Source organism: Mytilus californianus, unplaced genomic scaffold (genome assembly GCF_021869535.1).
Source record: "Mytilus californianus isolate M0D057914Y unplaced genomic scaffold, xbMytCali1.0.p SCAF_12, whole genome shotgun sequence".
Taxonomy (NCBI): domain Eukaryota; kingdom Metazoa; phylum Mollusca; class Bivalvia; order Mytilida; family Mytilidae; genus Mytilus; species Mytilus californianus.
The window spans coordinates 14858951-14882129 of NW_026262604.1; the positions used below are offsets into that span (position 1 = coordinate 14858951).

General features: G+C 31.5%; 1 protein-coding gene across 4 annotated transcripts in view; it reads left to right on the plus strand.

The window, feature by feature from the left end:
• Positions 1-22731, plus strand: part of LOC127721434 (uncharacterized) — an 82898-nt gene extending 60167 nt beyond the window's left edge. For 3 of the 4 annotated variants that reach the window (XM_052228153.1, XM_052228155.1, XM_052228156.1), the window contains one exon: positions 18353-22731. In XM_052228153.1, coding sequence (XP_052084113.1) covers positions 18353-18493 — 141 coding nt within the window. In that variant the 3' untranslated portion in view covers positions 18494-22731. The remainder of the gene's footprint in view (positions 1-18352) is intronic. The other variant, XM_052228154.1, reaches the window with a different exon arrangement.
• The last annotated feature ends 448 nt before the right edge of the window (positions 22732-23179 follow it).

Consider the following 23179-nt stretch of genomic DNA (forward strand, 5'->3'; position numbering starts at 1 on the left):
AAACATAAAAAAAAATGATAAACACATAATTCTGAAATAACTTTGTGTATTTATTTTTGTTGGTACAAACAATTTTTCCAAATTTAAACAAAAACATCATCACAAAAAAGGATGTCATAGTCTTACTAACCTCCGAAATATTTAAACAAACCAAAATTAATACTTGATTAAGATCTTGTCATAAATGTATAGCATGGATACCTCTTATTTTTGAAGACCATATGTCTATTGCATACTTATATTCCTTTGTACAAGAGTATGCCTATTAATATTAAAGATTGATTCTGAGGACTTTAAAATCAAAGAGGTAGTGCCATTATCCCCTGAATTCATTACACTATACAATGCCATACGGCTACTCCAAGTTGTATGCCAATCTTTAACATGTTAAATTAGCATGATTAATTTAAGTTTCATAACTGCATGTGTACACTTTGAGAATCTTACAATACTGTTCATTCTGATTTTCAGAACTTATTGTGAGGTTTTTATTATTTAATGCGACTGAGAGCTGTATTGAATTCTTATATCTGATACATATTTATGAGCTGAAGACCACCTCCGGGTGCGGGATTTTCTTGCCGTGTTGAAGACCCATTGGTGGCCTTCGGCTGTTGTCTTCTCTTTGGTTGGGTTGTTGTCTCTTTGACATATTCCCCATTTCCATTTTCAATTTTATGTATGCAGGTTTTTCTTAAATCACAATAATCAATCTCACATGTTTGTCCATTATTCAAAATTAGCAACAATAAATGCACACAAAAATTAACATTGTTAAAGCTTTCTTTTAAATTCAAAACAGTTGCCCAAAACCATTAAATTCCTTGTTTGATTTATTTTATATTTATTATTATTATTCAAAGCCTTTTAAAGCTAGCTAGATGGTATGGCTTTTGCTCATTGTTGCATTCATATCGTTACCTATACCTAACTTGTGCATCGTTTGGTCTCTGGTGGGGATAGGCCTGCTGAAGAAGTTTCAACTTGGAATTTGCCGGATAATTGAGTATTTATCCAAAAATGTAGAAGAAAGATATTTATAACCTAAATTATGTTGAAATTAAAGATGTAAATTGTCTGTAACATGTTGTTTCATTTTGATTAGTGAGGTACTGGTGACCTGACGAAATTTATAAACATGAACTTTTGACCTATAGGAGTTACCCTACTGGAGTTTGGATCCAGGTCCGTTCGCCCTGATTCACCTGATAAAGTTAATATCTGTTTGCCCTGGGTCCATTCGCCCTGATTTTAAATTTTATTTTATTATCTTGATGTATAATGTTTATTTTTGAATAATATTTATATTGTATTACTACTACCAGATAATTTACATTATTTTCCTTTGATTTGCACTGTGGTGGATCTAGAAATTTTCATAAGTGACTGCCTAAAGCTAAGAGGGGGCCTGCTCCTGTCATGCTTCAGTGATTCCCTATATAATCAACCAATTTTTTTTCATTCAAGAAAAGGGGGCCCCGAACCCCCACCCCACTAAATCTGCCTCTGCTTTAAAAAACAACTGAAAACCATTATTAACTGCATGTATTTATCTTAATTGAAAACAATTTCTTGAGTTTTTCTCATTTGTATCACCCTGTTATATATAAATTTTATTTTTGTCACTTTTTAAAAATAGGAATGGTTTAAATTCCTCAATAATTCTAGTCAATTAAAAATGTATGAATAAATCATTTAACCTTTATACTATTAATATCAATATATTTCGTTTTTGATAAAAATAGGGCAAACGGATTCTATCAGTCAGGGAACTTACTTAAATGATTAAGAAATCACTGATTTAAGTAACATTTTTTCAGAAATGTTGGAAGTAAGAGTTGTCTTTCTTTAATAATCACCTATTTAAGTAGTACAAATAAATCACTAGACTAAGTGATTTAATTCTATTGTAGCTTTAAACATACACTTCTAATGATCCAGGGACTAATTATGTTGCTAAAATTATCAGAACCAATCTGTGTTTTTAGGATAACCTGTCATGTCAGGTGATGACCTTGTACTGAATCTGGGATAATGACATGAAAATCACTTGTTTTAGTATCATACCTCACTAATTTCAACACCCCCGAACAGTGAAATTTTGGTTGTGAACAGTAATATTTTATTACATAATCTGTAAGATGAAACCTTGAATTATACAGGAAAAATACTCCCACTGCTGGGAAAAAATCTGCTACGAAAGCATTAGATTATTATGTAAAGCTTCATTATAGCATATTTTTCAACAAATATAGGATTTATAGATGAATGATTGCATCAAAGGCATAAACCTTGCTACTTAAAAGAAGCAAAAGTTTCATTTTTTTCAATTTTACTAATAATTAGATATAATTTAAACCTGTACATGTATATTTAAAACTTTGGTAAAACTCTACAAAATCACAGAATTTCTATTTTGCTACTTAAATGAGTGATTAATAAATCACTGATTTCAGTAATTCCCCTGACTGTCTATGGGCGAGCAGACATTATACCCTTGAGGTGGTTTTAAAAAAAGCTTACAACTTAGATGTACCATAAGCATGGAAAAACAATTCAGCAGTTTCACAAAAAAACTTACAAATAATATTGATAGTCATTAAGTCATGTACAATACAGTATACTTACGATTACTTGTAAGTTTTTTTTTTGTAAAACCCACTCAAGTATACTTATAATCAATCTTAGTCGTAAGTATTTTTGTGAAATTGACTCCAGGAGTCCTTAAAGACTATTTATTCATCTTTTGGATAATTTGTAAGGTTTTTTTATGAATATACAGTGGCGGATCCAGAACTTTTCATAAGGGAGGGCCAGCCTATGATATATGTTTATATATCTCTCTGATATGCCATTTCAAATCAAATGTGTATTTAATAAAACTTTACAGTAGAAAAGTAATGGATAGTTATTCATTTGGGAATTTTTCAAATTCACAGCATGCCGGTGCCTATGTTCAAAGTGGTGGGTTTTCAGATTCTTTTCATCACCCTCGTTGTATTGCGGAATAACGATTTAGGCCAATCAGAGACATATATATACACAGAGATTGGCAACTGTAACAGTGGTCAGCGAAATCCAATTAAAAACACGCATCACACGAGACTTGTGTATATATGTCTCTGGGCCAATTGAGAAAAACATCATGTCTGTGGTTGGTAATAGTGTGTGTGCATTAATTTTCTATACCTTCTTATTTAATATTTTTCCAATTTTGAGTACTGACGGCAAGAGTTGTAACGTATAGTGTACCAATGTCTTGAGGCCAATGTGCTCTTTACAAGTGCGATCGAGGAATGCAGGGGAAAGAAACTTATCAATTATGTTTATTCTTAAGACAAAAATTAGCCGCCGTAAAAATGAACCGAGTCGAGGAGGTTACTGACACGTAATAGGGCAGAGACATATATACACATATGTGTATATATGTCTCTGTAATAGGGTCATCCCTCGAGAACATTAACTAGTACATTGATAAAATACTATGCAGTCAGTATCCCGGAAAAAAACAACGTATGGATGCAAAACGCTTAGTGGTTTCGGCTGACTACTTATACGTGCACCTTGTCTCAAAATATCCCGGATAGTTGTTTCATTACCAATCATACCACATCTCCTTATTTTTATATATACGAAAGCTTTATTCATATTTTTTGGTGTATTGATGAATGTGTAAAGATACATTTTAAAATACAGCACAAGAGATGCAGATTATATAAAACTTATAAGTCGAAGACATACTGACAACGCCATGGCAAAAACTTAAAAACGACCAAATGACGTACAACAGTCTATAAAACTTAACTATAGCATACAAAACGCAAACATTTAATACACATAAGAAGCACCCAGACAGTCAAATAGAAATTAAAAGAATAAATAATTTGTAAACTAGGCCTACAGCTATATTTTCTTATCATCTAACAGTAAACATAGGTTCTGGTATTATGTGATAAGTCATTTTTTCATGCAGACCCAGTTTCATTGATACTTTGAACTTAAAGTGGTTTTATGCATATCAGCCTGGATTATCATATGTGTGTAATTTTATTAAACAATTCAACAATACACATTCTAAACAGGTTAAAATTCAATTTACAAATTCAGATCTACTGGCATTCAACACCCAATTACTTACTTACTGTATATTGCTAACTTTGATTGTATATTGTCAATCCCTCAACATCGTGAATACGCCATGCGAGGTGTTGGCTATGTTTGATACAGGGTGGCGGCTTCGAAGCGTAGAACAAAATCCAGGTAAATGAAAGTATAAAATTTTGTTGTTGAAAATTTTAAGTACTAAATTCCTAAATTTGTACTTAACTCCGTTCTACGGGTAACATGGTTGTTTGATATGAAAATAGGATAAAAGCTTCCGAAAATTATCACATTATAAGTATTCGTAAATGGATATGAAAAAACCTAACAAGGAATAAGTATTGGTAAACGGACAGAAAGTCGCAGTACAAAAGTTTAAATTAATTATTTTACAATTGTTTAAATATATGAGAGAAAGTTCTTGACGAATTAAATTTATTTATAGATAGTTGCGGAAATGATTAATTCGCCTTCAAATAGTTTTTTTTTTCAAAAACTTATAAAAAGGAGACATTTTTGACAGCATGAAGCCAGTTAATTACCAAACCACTTTAGCAGATTGTTTTCTTAACAATCATTGTTCAATATTAATATTCAAAAATAAATTTTGTTTACAAGTCCGTTTCCTTTTTAAAATATTTCAGAAAAATACTGAAACGTTCTTAAAATTAAGTTTATTCAAAGAAAAAAATATCCCAAAACTGAATCGTGACATTTTACTTGTTACTTTATGCATGTTGTACGTTCTAAGTGTCAATCCTAGCAAACACAAATTTGGAAATAAAATCGATTACAATGTAATTTTATAGAAGAAAAAAGGGGGGTTAATGAACAAATTATTACTATACACTCATATACTTCTAAAAAGATTTGAATTTGTAAGCTGTCTATAGATAATGTTGAATTATTTCAAGAGTTTCAATTAATTTAGGAGAAAAAAAAAGATTACAAACAGTTTAGTTTTCGACGCCTACTACTACAAAAAATAGTGATTCTTTTTGTAGATTTGGTACTTCAGTTTCGACTCAAAATTTCCTATTGAAATTGTTAGATGCAAAATATTTAGGAGAAGATTGTATTTGTAATTTATGTAATTGTAGTGATATTGGCGACGCGATTCATTATATTATAGCAAGGATTTGTACAAATCCTTGATTATAGAATGTTCAGCAATAGACGAAAGTAGACAAACCCTATTTAAACGGGGTTTGGATCTCCAAGGCCGCCACATTTTACATCGAATAAGATCTATATTTATTTAACGTTTTCAAATGAAATAACTTGAATTGAAAATTTCCCGACTATGTGAAGATTTCTTATATTTCTAAATGGCTTCATTTATTACATACAAAACGAAAAATGTATTAAACTTCTTTTTGTAAAAACAATATTCATGTATTTTTATAATTTTTCCAAGGACACGTTTTTTTTTTGTTTGTTTGCAAAGTTTACTTGTATGTGTTTATAACCATCACCAATCAGTCCTAATTATTAAAGATCAAACGTCCTAATCAAAATGATGATTGGTATTGCATATGATCATCGGTCATGCATGACGTTTCCCAAATAACTTCTTTAATGTTGGGTTGATTTTATCAAAACCAAAATTATAAGATCAAAATTTAAATTATCTATCGAATGTATACCCTCAACGCTCACTAAAACATACATACCGGTACATGTCCTGAGTGACTTTTTATGTCCTGTCTGCACTCAGGAGGTCCTGAGCGATTTTGAGACGTACCGTTAATTTATAGGCATATATATTTGAAGCTTAGTTCTAGTTATCTTATGTCCTAGTCACAGGCACTTGTCTCAGAAAAAAAATTTCCTATATACTTTTAATGTTATATTAAGGTATATAGGAATCAAAATTCTGAGAAAAGTGCCAGTGGTCCTTGTGTGAAATAAATCCACTGAGAATTGGCCTTTTTAAACACATCTATATATACGTTTTCTCAAGGGTTTGTACATGTAAAGTGAAATTATGTTTACTCCATGCGTAGTTACAATAGACACTAGACAATATTTATAAGCACAAACACATTTACATTAAATGGTTATGGCAAACAGTATTGAGACAAGAAACTGACAATAGTTAAATTGACTATAATTATATTAGAGTTGCAGTGGTATTCACAGGGGAAAAAAAAACTATAAATATGTGTGTATCGACAATTAACACATTATTAATGTTCATGAAAAAAAAAAAAAAAATTAGGATACATATTAAAAGAAACATACTTTATACAGATGTTCTCAATAAAAAACAATCATTAATATACTTTATGGTGATTTTTATAATGACTGGCAGACTGCTATTTAAAAGTGCGGTCATATGCCTCAGTGTTATAGGTGACTGCAATTTAATAAAATTGAAATTAAGATTTTTATTAATACTTTGTATATAGGTATCCCTCATTGATGTATAGCATGGACAGACTGAGAAGAAATGGTATTCATCCTCAATTTCTTGTCTTCTGTAGGATAGGCAAATAACATAAGTTTATTTGCTACTTTTTTTCTCCTTTATTTTATATAAATTATTTTTTTTTCAAATTTTAACATTTTTTTCTTCGAAAAATTTGTAGTGTTGCAACAGGGAATGGACACAGATACTTAACTACATTTAACGAAAGAAATTTTGTGTAATGTCATCAATCTGTATTACACATCGACAGGATGTTCTCTAGAAAACTATGGTATTTCTAAAACGTTATACACACCCCAGGGTACACGCACTGTCGTAATGGAAAATTACTGCATGCTTTAATTACCTGTAATCAGCCATGCAACAAATCAGTTGACTGACCATGTCATTACAGTTTAAAAAGTTTTTCCCTAGATCAAAACGGAATATTTATTTTTACTTTAAAATTTAAAACTTTAAAAAGTATACTTTGACATAATTATGAAGTAAAAGAATTTAACAATTTAATAATTGGATTTTTCCAAAGATTAAGATACAATTATATTTATTATTCTGGGACTGACAGATATGTCACAGACACTTGTCTCTGATTTTCCCCCCTATATACTTTAATAAAAGTATATAGAATTTTTTTTTCTGAGACAAGTGCCTGTGAGATATATACATGCATAAGTCCCAGACATATATACTTGTAAATCAAAATGATTTACATAATTACTGGGAAATAATATAATGTTTCAGTTATGTTGATGTCACAAATACACATGAATTATTTGATGATCATGCGGCATGCTGGAATTTCTTATCTAAATGCATGACGGTGACCACAGACATATATATATATATATATATATCCATTTACTGATTCTATAATTTCTTGAGAAAAAAAATCAGGAGGGAAGTCAGAGGGAAGTGAAACAAACATTTTAAGCTTTTATTAAACATTGTTGGGAAAATAATAAAATACGACACTGAGTTTTGAAAAAAAGTTTATGATTGGTCTTGATTTTTTTTTAATAAAGATAGAAACAATTTTTTGTTCCAAGAAAAAAAAAAACAATGCCCCCTTTTTAGCAACACCGACACACGCCGATGAATGGAGAATTCCAAGTAGGGTCACAAGGTCACATTTTAAAACTTTTTCAGTCGCCCAGTCTCAAAAAGCAATTTTGACTGGCATTGTTTTTAGTCGAGTTATATTTTTGCTGGTCGGGTTGCAAAGTGGCAGGTCGGATTTGACCATGTTGACAACGGTCCTAAAAAATATCCGAAAAAACGTTGAATCAAACGATATGAACCTACACAGTTTTATACTATAAGACGGACACACACCAGTGTGCTAACTGTGCTGGGTGAGGTGCTGTAACTTGATATACATGTATCATTAAGTTACAGTACTGTTAGGATTTGCCTGCCTTTTTACAGGGACTTTCTATACTAACTGTTAGTATAGACTGCTCCTGGCTTAAAAGTATGGATCTCTGCTCAGCAACGGGTACGTGATTGTAGCAGTAAAATACATCGGGGGGAGGGGGAGGGGGCACTTCAATACTTAATTGATAGGGTGTGTCGCTGGGGTTCTGTTACCCCACCCTTTTCATATAATTTAGTTCTTAAAAATGTATACCTTTTCATAAATTGCGTGGGTAAAATTGTAACCTTTTCCCATATTGGTTGGGTTTCGTGGGGTGTGTTGGAAAAGTGGAATATTTAAGGCTAAGATTCTGTGTGTAATGTTTACTTACGGCGAGACTTTCGGCTGTGAAAAAATTACAGGGCTTTGCATATACAAGTAATTGGAACTTTATCGACCTTATCATATATTTCTGATAATTTTCCCCACCTATTCCCATATTTTCAAGCTGGAAAAAGTGACCTATTCCAGCGGCACGTCCTATCACCTTGTATATAGGAAGTGCCCCCCCCCCGAGTAATATACGCAAATATATAAGTTAATATACCTTCATAAAAGATTTGTTTAAAGTCGGTTATACATATAACAATACAACATAAGCTCTGTAGAGCACAGTCTGTCTTTACCGTAAATAACTTCGAGATTAATATGTAAGTTTACTTTGCTTATCGATGTTCCTGTAATTCAGATTTATGTTTATTTGTGAGACACCCGTCACTATTTATATTCACTCAAGAGTCACTCAAAGAAAGGGGTTCTCCGTTACTGGGAAAATCTTATCTGATTTAGGATCAATTTATTGGTTACACTCCCCTATCACCAGTGATTCTTTGTTGTAAGCTGACATTCTGAAAAAGGTACTATACTGTTGACTATCAATTTGCATGATTAGTTACAGATGTCGACTCGGACTACTGCAAAAGACAATAATTCAGTTCACTTATTTAGGTTGAATAGTGGTTCGGTTAATTCTCCTTTTCCCCAAACAAGTAAGAATTAGGTTACATCTTTAGGTAGTCAAAATAATTATGACGTCTTGCAAGACTATTTTAATTTTTTTTTCTATCTATCTATCTTCATATAGGATGAAATTTGAAAATAAAGGCGGGACAGGAGTTTTGAGTAAAAAAAAAATGCAGGATGACAATTTATGTAAAAAAAGGCGGGATAAACTAATAAAAAAAAGGCAGGACCAAATAGAGTGAAAAATGTAAAGGCAGGACAGAGATAACAACTTAAAAAAAATGCAGGACAACATTTTTCATCCTAGACCCCTCCCCATAAAAATCAAATGGTAACTCCCTTACACCTACATGACAAAAACATATACAAATATGGTATCATTGGACATTGCCAATGTGACGGCTCTTCAACAGAAACTAAAGACGTAGAAGTTAACAACTATATAGGTCACTGTACAGATTTCAACAATGGGCTAAAAAGCCAAACTGCGTAATAAGCTACAAAAGGCCAAAATAGATAGACAATATCTGACAAGGGTAGAAATGTTCAGAATGTTGAAAAAAAAAACTACTGTCCATTTAAATGGCATCAAAACTGGCAGCTGACTCATAGGAGTTGTTGCCTTAAATACAGATTTTTACCTTTTTGTTTTCTTCATATCTCTTGAATTTGCCTTTTTATCTCTAAAACTGTAATATTTAAGGAGAAACTTAAATCTTATTAAAAAGTTATTGCTTTTCAATGATGATTTTGATCCAGTTTTTGCAAAAGCTTGGAAACTTTAAATCTTGGGTAAACTCTATATTATACTGCCTGGTCTCGTGGTAGCGTGTTCATCTCAAGTGCGGAAGGTTGTTTATTTTGAACCCAACGGGGTAAAACCAAAGACTTTAAAGTTGGTATTTGCTGCTTCTCCCCTAAGCATGCAGTATTATTACGGAGTAAGAGCAAATACTGGTTTTTCAGAGTCAGAATTATGTGTCAAGGTAAGGTGACATGTCCCTCTGAGAACTAGTGTAAGAGATAAATTAGTCCTTGTAAAAATTGTCTGGTCAGACAAATATAACTAGTATAAAAAGTCCATGGATACAGAATTTACTAGTATATTTAGTCAGATGTCAGTAATTTATGTCCCCAGACTAATTTTCCTAGTCAAAGACATCACTATTCCTAGGTAAAAATGTCCAGTTTTTATACGGCCGGCCGCAAAAAATTTTTGCGGTCATATATTGGTATGACATTGGCGTCTTCGTCCGAAGACACATTGGTTTCGCACAATAACTTTAGTTAAAGTGAATGGATCTCTATGAAATTTTACCATAAGGTTCAATACCACAAAAGGAAGGTTGAGAATGATTTTGGGGGTTATGGTACCAACAGTTAAGGAATTAAGGGCACAAAAGGGGCCAAAAATAAGCATTTTTGTAACTTCCAGACAATAACTTGTGTGTTAGTGTATGGATCTCTCTGACATTGTACCACAAGGTTCCATATCACAAAGGGAATGCTGGGATTGATTTTGGGGGTAATTGCCTCAAAATTTTAGGAATTAGGGGCCAAAAAAGGGGCAAAAAACAAGCATTTTTCAAGTTTCATGACAGTTACTTGTGTGTAAGTGTATGGATCTTTCTGAAATTGTACTACAAGGTTCCATATTACAAAGGGAAAGCTCGAATTGAGTTTGCGGGTAATTGCCCAAAACGTTTAGGAATAAGGGGCCAAAAAGGGTCTAAAAATAAGCATTTTTCTAGTTTCCAGACAATAACTTGTGTTCAAATGTATGGAACTCTCTGAAATTGTACTGCAAGGTACCATACCACAAAGGGAAGGCTGGGATTGATTTTGGAGGTAATTGCCTTAAAATATTAGGAATTTGGGGCCAAAAAGGGACAAAAAACAAGCCTTTTTTCTAGTTTCAGGACAATAACTTGTGTGAAAGTTTATGAATCTTTATGAAATTGTACTACAAGGTTCCATATCACAAAGGGAAAGCTGGGTTTGAGTTTGGGGGTAATTGCCATAAACGTTTAGGAATTTGGGGCCAAAAAGGGGCCAAAAAACAAGCATTTTTCTAGTTTCCAGACAATAACTTATGTTCAAGTGTATGGATCTCTCTGAAATTGTACTGCAAGGTACCATACTACACAGGGAAGGCTGGGATAGAGTTTGGGGGTGATGAATCATAAGGGGGTTAAAAAAATTGGGGGAGGGGGATTTTTTTTCCTTTTTTTTTTCTTTAAAATTTTCCATTTTAAGTTGGTTATTTTTTATTTATGTATAAAAGCAAATAATAATGATATGGTTTGATTTCATCAAAAATTGAAATATTGGGGTTCTTTGATATATGCTGAATTTAACCGTGTATTTAGATTCTTAATTTTTGGTCCCGTTTTCAAATTGGTCTACATTAAGGTCCAAAGGGTCCAAAATTAAACTTAGTTTGATTTTAACAAAAATTGAATTCTTGGGGTTCTTTGATATGCTGAATCTAACCGTGTATGTATTTAGATTTTGGATATTGGACCATAATAGGTAAATTAAAAAATTTTAAGTTCTTAGACCACATTCATTCTGTGTCCGAAACCTACCGGTATGCTGTGTCAAATATTTAATCGCAATCCAAATTCAGAGCTGTATCAAGCTTGAATGTTGTGTCCATACTTGCCCCAACTGTTCAGGGTTCTAACTCTGCGGTCGTATCAAGCTGCACCCAGCGGAGCATTTTATTCTAATACTGTATGCAACATGTCAGTATATTTGGTGTATGAAAATTTTTAAGGATGTACATGTTAGTCTGGCATGTTTTATTCGACCTTGATTTCATTTTTATGGTTCATTGCTCAATGTTATTTTTTTGTTTTTTGGTCAGTTTTTCTATTTTCTTATTTTCAAATTAGCAATAGGTCAACTTTATTTGGTGTATGGAATGATAGTAAGGTGCATATCATGATATGTTTGACTGAGAAGTTTCGTCTTACCTTGACTTTATTTTCATAGTACATTGGACAATGTTTAGTTTTTGTGGTTTGGTCTATTTTTCGGATACTGTAAGCAATAAGGCCCCTATATTTGGTGAATGGAATGATTGTAAGATGCACATGTCTGTCTGGCATGTTTTATATGACCTTGACCTCATTTTCATGGTTCATTGGTCAATGAAAAGTTTGCATTGTTTTGTCAGTTTATCATATGCTTTAAGCAACAGGTAAATTATATTTGGCGGAAGTAACGATTGTAAGGTGTGTATGTCTGTCTGGCAGATTCATATAACCATGACCGTATTTTATGGTTCTTTGGTCAATGCTAAGTTTTCTTGGTTTTTTCTTTTTATCAGATATTATAGGCATATGTCTACTTGTAAGTGTATGGAATGACTGCAAGGTGTCATATAAAAATAAGAAGTTGTCTGTCTGCCAAGGTTAATATTACTGTGACCTCATTTTCATAGAATATTGATAATATTAAACAAAAAAAAATGATGAGCATGACAAGATATACAAATGATCCAAATTTGTCAGTTGCCTACTAATTATGTAATAGTAGTTATTGTCATTAAATGATAATGTTTACCCTTTTATGTGTAGGGCAAGAACATTAAAGATAAAGGGAAACTATAAACAAACGAGATTATCAACAAAAATAGATTTACAGACGTCAACAAAGCCTGAATGGTAAGTCCACTTCTATAAAAGGTTTTTGCCCTTGAATAATGATTATTATGAAAATAAGATGTGGTATGATAAATGAGAAAACTATCCACCAGAGTTCAATTAAGTGGATGAAAGCAATGCAATTACTTATTAGAGGCCAATGATGACCTGTAAATAATGAGAAAACCCATAACCTATACATGATATAGTCCTCTATAAAAGACACCACAAACAAAATTTGGAACAAAACATCAATTCAAACTTCGAATATACCAGACTAATTCATAAAAAAGAACAAGTTATGAAAAAACAAATATGACGGACGTGAACCAACATCAACCACTGAACTATGTACAGGCTCCTGATTTCGGACAGGCAAAATATGGCAGGGTTGATATAAAAATAAGAAGCGGTATGATTGCCAATGAGACTTTTCTCCAATAAGGATCAAATGACATGAAATTTAACAAAATTAGTTCACTGTACAGCCTTGGACAATGAGCAAACCCTATACTGCATAGTAACCTATAAAAGGCCATGAAATACAAAAACAAATATAAAACAATTCAAAAAGGGCATGGTGTCATTTAAAAAGGACATAATGTCTATCCATGCTAAACATGCTTGGGGGGAAACACCACAAAGGCGAAAGCTAAGTGCCTGATTTTTGCACAAAACAATAAACAAAAAACAAATATGATATATAGCAACAATTGACAACCACTGAATAACAGGCCCCTGACTTGGGACAGACACTTACAAAATGTGGCATGGTTTAACATGTTTGCTGGCACCAAATCCTCCTCTAATTAAGGACAGTGGTTTAAGTGTCAGTTCAATATAAAAACTATAAAATCAGTTGAAAAGGGTTTTTTTTCTGCTCTTGAGTCAGGTTATTTTTATACATTCCCGTTTTCATTCTCAATTTTATTAACTCATTAGAATGCAACAAAGCAGAAAAACAGCTACCAAAAACACAGACCCGATATGTGGCTGGATATTTATTCTTTCCCTGTAACAAAAAAGACTCAACATACCGATCTATTAGTATTCACAGTTACTGACAGCTAATTCATAGCAAATATCAACTAATAAAATAAACATTTTGTGAGCATTCAACCCACCCCTAACCTAGGACAGAGGTTTTAATAACAGCACAACCTTTGAACAAACTGTAAACATTTGTTGCAATTGGCTTAACTCAAAAGACTGCAACAAAGCACAAAAACAACTAATATGAAAACCATAGACAAAAAGCACTGAAATAAGAGTTCTTACGATTTTAAATATTCAAATGAAAGTTTTATCAAAATGTATATAAACATGATAAAGTAGCCATTTTATTGCTGTATTTCTTTTCATTTATAATTTTTGAGTTCTGTGTATTTGTAGGTCAGACATCTTGGTTTTCATGATCATCATTCAACAGGTCAATACTGAACTGAAAACTTAAAGTTGATATTTTTCTACATAGTGTGACTTTTTTATTAATTTGAAATGGAATGTGTTTTTTTCCTACATAAGAAAGAGGAAATTTCAACATAATGACTATAAACAAAAAGGAGTCATATTATCATGATCATAGATGCACAAGAACTAAATCATGTAAATGCAACAACGTAATTATCAATTGAAAGAATGGAGGATTGAAAAAATATATTAGTATTTTGTTGTCCAAATGAACTTGCTTTGTCCACTCATTTAAATCGCTCCATCCAATAAAGATGTACGGAGGAAGATTTTTGAAGAACAGATTGCAAAAATGTTTTGTCTAAGAATTGTAGGAATATCCTAGTGGATGAAATAATTTATTTACTTGACTCTTATATAGTGGACTGAATAATTGTACATAGCAAGCTGAAACAAGAAAACTAAAACTTAACAGGAAAAGTGTTTATTTTATAAATTTGCAAATATAAACGTAATATTATGAACACCACAAAGGTATGAGATTCAAATCGTTTGCATATTCATGTATTGCAGTGGAACTATAACAAAGAAAATTTACCTCATTAAAAGAGTAAACTATTAACTGTGCTTTGTCAATTTATTCAGTCAGAATATGAAATATTTTTTTCAGTTCTATTTTTCATAATAAAACAAACAAGACAAAGATTTCAAATCAATATTTTTTTCTTTTATTAAGACATGTCATCATTTTATTTCAGTTAAAGGATTTTATTTTTTTACTTTAAATATTATTATACTTTCAAAAATAATAATAATCTTTATTGTCATATAAGCAAATTAAAAACATGTTTGTGACAAATGAAAAAAAAACAAAATACACTCGTATATATATTATAAACTTTTTACTACCAAACAGAATTCATTGTAACATACACATTACTGTATATTTATAATTTGAATTCCATAGGATTTTATTTTGTCTCATGGGATATTAAAAATCCCATGGGATAATTATAGTCCCATGGGATTTATTTTGTCCCATGGGACAACAAATATCCCATGGGACTACTATTATCCCATGGGACCCAAAAAAATCCTATGGGATTTAACCAAAATCCCATGGGATAATGGTAAATCCCATGGGATTTGCCCTATCCCATGGGATATTGAAAATCCCATGTTTTTCTAAATCAAATTACAAAATATATATAATAATAACAGCAGAAAAGCAATGAAATTATTGAATCCCATGTAATTCCGCACATTTTGGTTATATACACGACACTGTAGGTCTAAGGAGAGGCGGCGGCGGATTTGCAAATGAGTGTTTTGCAAATTAAAAGTGTCCAGTGTTTATAGATTTTAACCGTTTTCATATTTATTAATAGTAGTCTTAAAGAGTATACTTCTTTTACATATAGCACATTCCATAAGAGCACATTTTTTCAGACTTTCTTCTTGAGTAGCAGATGGTTCCCTATAATACACTTTAAGTTAAAAAACAATAACATCTGACTGTCATTTATTACTATCAGTTTTATTTTTAAACCATTCATTTCTAAATATATTGATGTATCAATGTCGTGGATCACTTGGTAAGTTCATGAGTCCTACGTACAAATCAGATAAAGTCAACTACTCAAATATAATGTTTTCATTATATCGTGTTATAATAATAGTTCTTCGTTAGAAGCGTCAATATAACATACAGTCTTTAAAACAAACTGAGCTCTGGTTTTCTTTGAAATAACCGGATAGTTAATATAAAAATAAGAAGATGTGGTATGATTGCCATTGAGATCACTCTCCACAAGAGACCAAATGACACAGACATTAACAACTATAGGTCACCGTACGGCCTTCAACAATGAGTAAACCCATAACGCATAGTCAGCTATAAAAGGCCCCGAAATGACAAATGTAAAACAATTCAAACGAGAAAAAGAACGGCCTGATTTAAGTTAAGCCTAATTTTATTTTTCTGTGCAAATTTTCAAAATATCTCATTGATTATTATTATTGAATCCACAATCAGTATAAAAATAACATTATTTTACAGTTCAAAAATGGCAGATTGTTTTCTAAGTCACACGTTCTAACATTGAGATTTAACGAGGTGCCACGTGAAATCAAATTCAATAGAATATCGGTCAAACAATTTATGACAATAGAATATCGGTCAAACAATTCATGACAATAGAATATCGGTCAAACAATTCATGACAATAGAATATCGGTCAAACAATTCATGACAATAGAATATCGGTCTAGAATATCGGTCAAACAATTCATGACAATAGAATATCGGTCAAACAATTCATGACAATAGAATATCGGTCAAACAATTCATGACAATAGAATATCGGTCAAACAATTCATGACAATAGAATATCGGTCAAACAATTCATGACAATAGAATATCGGTCAAACAATTAATGACAATAGAATATCGTAAAATCTTACATTTAAAATCAATGGCGATTCGTACGTTCTGATATTCTGTGCAATAATATACTTGTAATTGAATTTTTAAACGCGGTGTAGTACATATGGCAAGCAATTTAATTGGTAACATGTCTATATGTGCCTAGTTGTCTTTTTGTACGTGGCACTCTAAAACTATGAAAATTACGAAAAAAATTGCATGATTAAAATCTCGATATCCCATTCTGAGAATAAACCATTTTGTAGTATTTAATGGAAAATGTGGAATAGTTGGTGTAAATCTCTGTGTGGCACATTCATGTTGTAAAAGTACGGAGAGATTTTATTTTACTGTGTATGAAAGAAAAAAAATGTCAAGTATAACGGATGACTTGTTTGTTGATATAATTTATTAAAAGAAGACGCGGCTGTCATAAAACTGCTTATTGAGCTTTTCGGAGCATTTTGCTGGTATATGGAAAAAGCTTCAAAGACGCTGGATGTTTATTATAACTGAAACAATACAGTTTTTTCCAAGTGCCTTTGTGCTTAAATCAGATATCCTTTTCAGATTAGGAATGCTTGAGGAAGTTTCATTTGGAGACATTTAATTTATTTATGCTATTCTTTTATACATTAGTCTATACAAGCACACTGTATTTATTTAATATAAGATCAGAAGATGTGGTACAAATGTATGATGGCCTATGAGATAACTTTCCAACAAAGACCAAATGAAGCGGATTTAAGCAATTACAGGTTCTGCACTGTACGGCCTTCAACAATGAACAAAACCCATGCCTTATAGTTATTATAGTTAGCTTACAAGGCCCCGACATGAAAAAATGTGAAACAATTAAAAAAAAAAAGCGGCCTGATTTATGACAAAACAATAAACGAAAACCTGATTCATGTATAACAGACAATAAATACAAAAAATACAGGGGCATGACAAGGGACAGGCACGCATAGCATGTTGCTAGGTTACGTATAATTTCATGTAGACGAGGGTGGGAATGAGGCAACCTACGTGACAGTTAACAGGATTTTTTTGTTTCCAGTATAACGATAACGACGTTTGACGCTATACGACGAAGACTGTTCCTCCCTTTCCAGAGACCTGAGAATAGTTCAGAGATCGATAAATAACATAAATGTGTCTTTCCCCCTAAATACAATTATCTTATTGTACATAACACTAGATATCAGTAACTCGACAACACTCATATCCCATACATAGCACTAGATCTTTTCATTGTATAGGCATTGGCTTTTTGGGAACACATCTATCAATCAATCTTCTAATATTTTGTTTTGTTAACGCATCGATACGTCGTCTGCTCATTTGCGTCTTTTATATTATAGTACATACAATATGTGTGTCTTGTATTTATCTTATTTGATATTTGGGATATCGATTTCGGGACCAACACAACTCTTTAAAGATGCAAAAAAAACAAGATGTTAAAAATGAATTGCTACTACTACTTATCATCTCAAATCTCTCTTTAATGAACACGATGAATGAAGAAAAATAGGAGTATAATTTCGATTGTAAATATATGCCAACGTCTGCATTTGTTTGCAAAGAGAATAGACTTTCAGAAAAAGCATATTTATTAACTAATTTGAAGTCTAACGTTATATTTTATATTCTTTATTTTTCGATGTTATGAAAAACTCAGTGAGTAAAACGACACATAGTTAGTAATTTTTTGATTGGTTAAAATTGAAAACAACACTTTAAAAATGTCATGCGTCCTAAGCGCTTTTCTAGATTTACCTTCATCAGGATCGCTTAAAGCCGAGTACTTGAAAGCCAATGATTTATAAGAACCGAAACAGCTGAAGAGCAATGTGATAAAAACTCCTTACTATTACTCTTTTCCGCTTTATCTTTGTTCATATGCGAGTTGATTAATCGTTATATATACCAAGTCATTTTGTTTTCTTTTTCAGGAATATAATTACAATTTAGAGGATTCTCCAAACAATGGATACTCAAGATTTCCAAGCAACGGCAACGCGAATTCTCTTCCACGTGACTATATGAAAACATTTTATGATAAAAACACTGCCACATGGGAAACTCATTTGTAGTAAAGCATTTTATGATAGGATAATAATCAAATTTGAGATACGTTGATTGAATTAAACGTGTGTGAAACAACGAAGAGTAGGCCTGTATAGACAGTGTTATTGACAATGAACAACTGCATGGTACTTGTTCGGTTTATGCCATCTAATGGCCTTACCGAGACTTACCGAGTATATGATTTGGAATAAAAAGACGAAATAGTTTATTTTGTGACTTAGTCACAAAGGATAGTGGTCACTAAATGCAACGTTAGGAAAGACTATTGGAATCAAATCCAAAATTCTAGGCGTGCTCAACTTTTGTATTTATTATTGAAATGTGTATCATGAATTATGTATATATTAAGTTGTAAAAATTAGTTGGGAAATTAGGTTTTGAATCACAGTAAAAACCCATAATAATTTCAAATACACCAGTAACAATTCAAGAACAAATACAAATGTCCGAAATGATTTACATTCGTATTAAGCATTCATAATTTAAGTTTTTTTATAACCCGGGCATACATATTTTAAAGCTTATATCAGTAAAAATACTATTGAACTATTTTATACTGATCTGATAAAAGTAAAACATTTTTATTGTTACTGGTTACAGACTCGGATTTCGAAAACAAAAACACAGAAAGAATATGCCATTGTGTAAAATAGTAATTATTTTTTGAAATATACTATATGTTGTCCAAATGGTGCTTAATATAGGATTTTGTAACTTTTATTAGCATTCGCTTTTGACAATTCTGAATAGATTTCTTTCGATAAGTAGATGAATTTGATAAAGTGCAACTTTTATTCCAGGATGAATATGTTTTGAAATGAAACCATTGTTAAACCTTGGTGTAAACTAAATTTTTAAAATATTAGCTACGGGTATAAATGCCTATGGTGGGGATAGTGTAAAATTGAATTGGTAAACCTTTTTTAAGGATTTCACATAAACCGACATGAAAAGTGCATATAATGGGTTTCAATTCCTGATCACAACGTATTTATAATGAAGATTATCTGATAACCTCCAAAAATATTCATTGTTTATTTTGATAATTGTACATCAATATAACTTTGATTATCAAAATTAACAATACATTCCCTCAGAGAAGAAAGGTTATGTTGACTATATACGAATAAAACATAGTCACATGACCGAGGAGCCTTTGGGTACCACCTTAACTAACGTTCATATCATTCTGTGGAAACTCAATTTAGTTAAATATATTGTTGATTTGTGCACATATATTATTTGTTGATATATTTATACATTTTTATTTTTACATTTATAACATATTTGTGATTGTTGTTTTGTCTGGTTTACATGTACACCTTATGCTAGCAGATTAACTTTTGTGATGGAAATACATGCTAAGATAGTGTCTTTTCAAAGCTCTATATTTTGATTGATGTGTTGGTTATCAAATTAAAGTAAGCTGTAAAAAATGTCAAATTATAATAGTAATTAATTGGGAATCCCTGACACAGTAGAAGAAATTAGTGAAAATAATCCTTATTAGTTAATAAACACCAATTTCTTTCTATATAAGCTGTTTCGGATTTATCACTTCAACCAAAATTGAAATTCTCCGACTTTCGTAAACATTTTGGGAAGTTCGATATTGTCAACGGAAAAACACGACAATTTTCAAGGCATGATTTCAAAGTATGTAAACTGTAGTAAAATTGCAATAAATGATGAACCAATCAATTAGGACTGGTGAATTCTTATCTGTAAAAGAATTGTGATCAAAAACATTCCATGAAAAATTGAAATATTCCAATAAATTATATATTTATATATTTTTGTACTTCTTAGACCTGTTAGATGATTTGTTTATAACTTTCTTCTTGTTTCTTATTTTGTAAATAAATAATATACTAAATAAAAGGGAGGGTCTGTCTAATTATTGATTGTTATTTTCTAGTTTTTGTTTTAAAATCAAACAGATGTGATGGCATTATAATAAAGATGCAATTTGACAGGGCATTGCTTAAAAGTTAGGTATTTGAATCGTGTTGTACAAAAGAAAAGATTTATTGTAAACTACGATTGGTTAACAACGCCCTAAATACAACGAATATCCGACATATGGCGTCACCTGATGCTTCTATTTGCGGTGTAAGATCAATGCAATTAACCGTCATTCTGTTGAATCTTAATTGACGAATTACATAAACTTATGCATGGATAATACATTAAGTAATAAAAATGGTGTATATTTTCTTTAATATGCAAACTAAAAACAACAGTCAGTTTATTCGTTTAATCAGCTCATAAGTTTACTAATGTGCAAATTTTAGGGTGTGCTGCTTAATATCGTAAAGTTATCGGAAAAAATCTCAAGTTTATATAAATTCTAAGGGTAATAATTGTTTTTACGTCTCAGTTTACTTTATTGCGCCGGTGTATTGATTTGCATTATGCTATCTAGCCAGTTAATTTATTCGTTATAAAAAATAAATAAATTGTCATAAATGTTTATAAACGTTTCACTTTGTCTCAGATATTTGTGATGATCGAGTATATTAATGCATGATGCGAAAACGACTGTACACTAGTCATAGTTACCCTCTGTCGCACAGTATGAGTTTTGCTATTAGTACCCATTGTCCGTAATGATTTAAAGGGTATTCAACATAAAGTGAACCTCAATGGAGAATATATCATTCACTAATGGACATAATTTTTACCTTTATTTTAGAATAAATGGCATACAAACAATCACATGTGCTGATCTCTAACTTAATACCAACCTCTCAACGGTATTTTTCAACGCAATGTAAGGTAAAACAATTATTGTTTTATTTTGTCTCAACATTTTTTAAAGTATTTGATCTGAACTGTCATAAGTGAAGTTATAAGTAAATGTCTCACATGATGTACATGTTGTCAGTAATATTTAAAGTAGTAGACCCAGGTTGAGGGAATCAACTCTTTAAAATCAGTTATGCGTTTTACAAGTCGGTCCCTTCAATGCTTTTAACAAAATTAAAATAATCTGCGTTACTTAGAAGTTTACAATAAAATGGCACAAAGATACCAGTTACCTTGGCCTTGGTCTACTATAAATTTCTTAATAAAATTAGTCAATCAATGTTTATTGAATACTAATCAAAATAACAAATTTGTATAAAACTGCTAAATGCTCAATGCCAAAATAATTATTTTGATAACTGTTAATGATATGTTTGTAATGAAGTATTAATTTTATTAAAAGTTAGTTAAATGGAAATATACTTGGACATTATTTTTATTGTTGCTTATCAATTAACTAAGGAATTTTCTTTTATATATATTAATATTGTAATATGTTAGGAAAATGAATATTAAGAGAAAACATATTATCAATTTCCATATCTGTCGCTGGTAGAGTAATTGTTCATTATTTATATTTTGGTAGGTTAAATTTACATTAATATATGCATATATATTATATGTGTGTGTATCTATGCAATACAATTGATAACATACGATATTATTAGTGATGTGTGTATGTATGTGTATGAATACAATCGTGAAAGTATACATTAATCAGTAAGACATTCAAAAAAGATAATATAAAAACGGCGGATTTATAGTTCCTTCTCGTGAAGAGACACACTGGCATTATATTGGAGTTCGGTATTGGGTCTTGATGTTTATATTTTAATCATGATTAGTATTTATAGTTATTTGATATTTATAAGGATTCAGTGGCAAAGCAAATTAAGCGGAAAACGTTTTAACTCTTGACCGGAAGATCTACCATAGTTGAAATGACTGCTTCACTATGTTAAGAAGAGGCATATGAAATTTTAAGTTATCGCGGTATAGCATCAATTCCATTAAAATATCACGTGATGTTTGATACGCCCATTGTTAAACTAGTTAATGTCATGGTGGTTATTTTACGTAAATAAGAGTTACCGGTCTTGATAACAATTTCACCAAATACCATACACATTTTCTAGTTCACACTAAGGGTCCTTAGCGAAGTATTTTTCTTTAAAATAAGAATGAATGGCAATTTATTTTAATTGATATCATATTTACCAATTTCATCCGTAACAGTGACACGATATGTTCACGTGATGTACCTGCTTATGTTTTCTATACTCTGATTATATATATATTGTATACGTGAGTATGTTTATATGATATGTGTAAATGTATGTATATAAATGGTATAATTGCTTAGTATAAATGTAGTTACGGAGTGTAAGCATTGTGTAAGATTATATATATTGAATATACATTTTTACAAAACGAATTTTCTCTTCTCATTACTTGATTCTTTCTATGAAATACAACTATGCAGACTGCAGCTACATGGATATGTTCCTCTTGTTGCAACCCCGTCCCCCTTTCCTAGTTAAGAATCAACATCACTGAATCCGGTATTTATTTGCCATGGACAACACGACGTGTGCCACTGGTGGAACAGGAAATTTCTATTTTGATGCTGCCCATGTTGCTCAATTTTACTGAGTTTCCGTGCAGAGTTCCATGTGGTGTTCCGTCAACTGTTGTTTTCTTGTTAGTTTTTTTATACCCCCGCTTTAAAAAAATAGGGGGTATACTGTTTTACCTCTGTCTGTCCGTCCATCCATCCGTCATTTCCGTCAGTCCATCCATCAGTCCGTCCGTCCGTCCCAAGGGTTTATATGAGTCTGCTATACCGTGTGATGCGTTTTCAGATTCATCACTCAACAACTTCC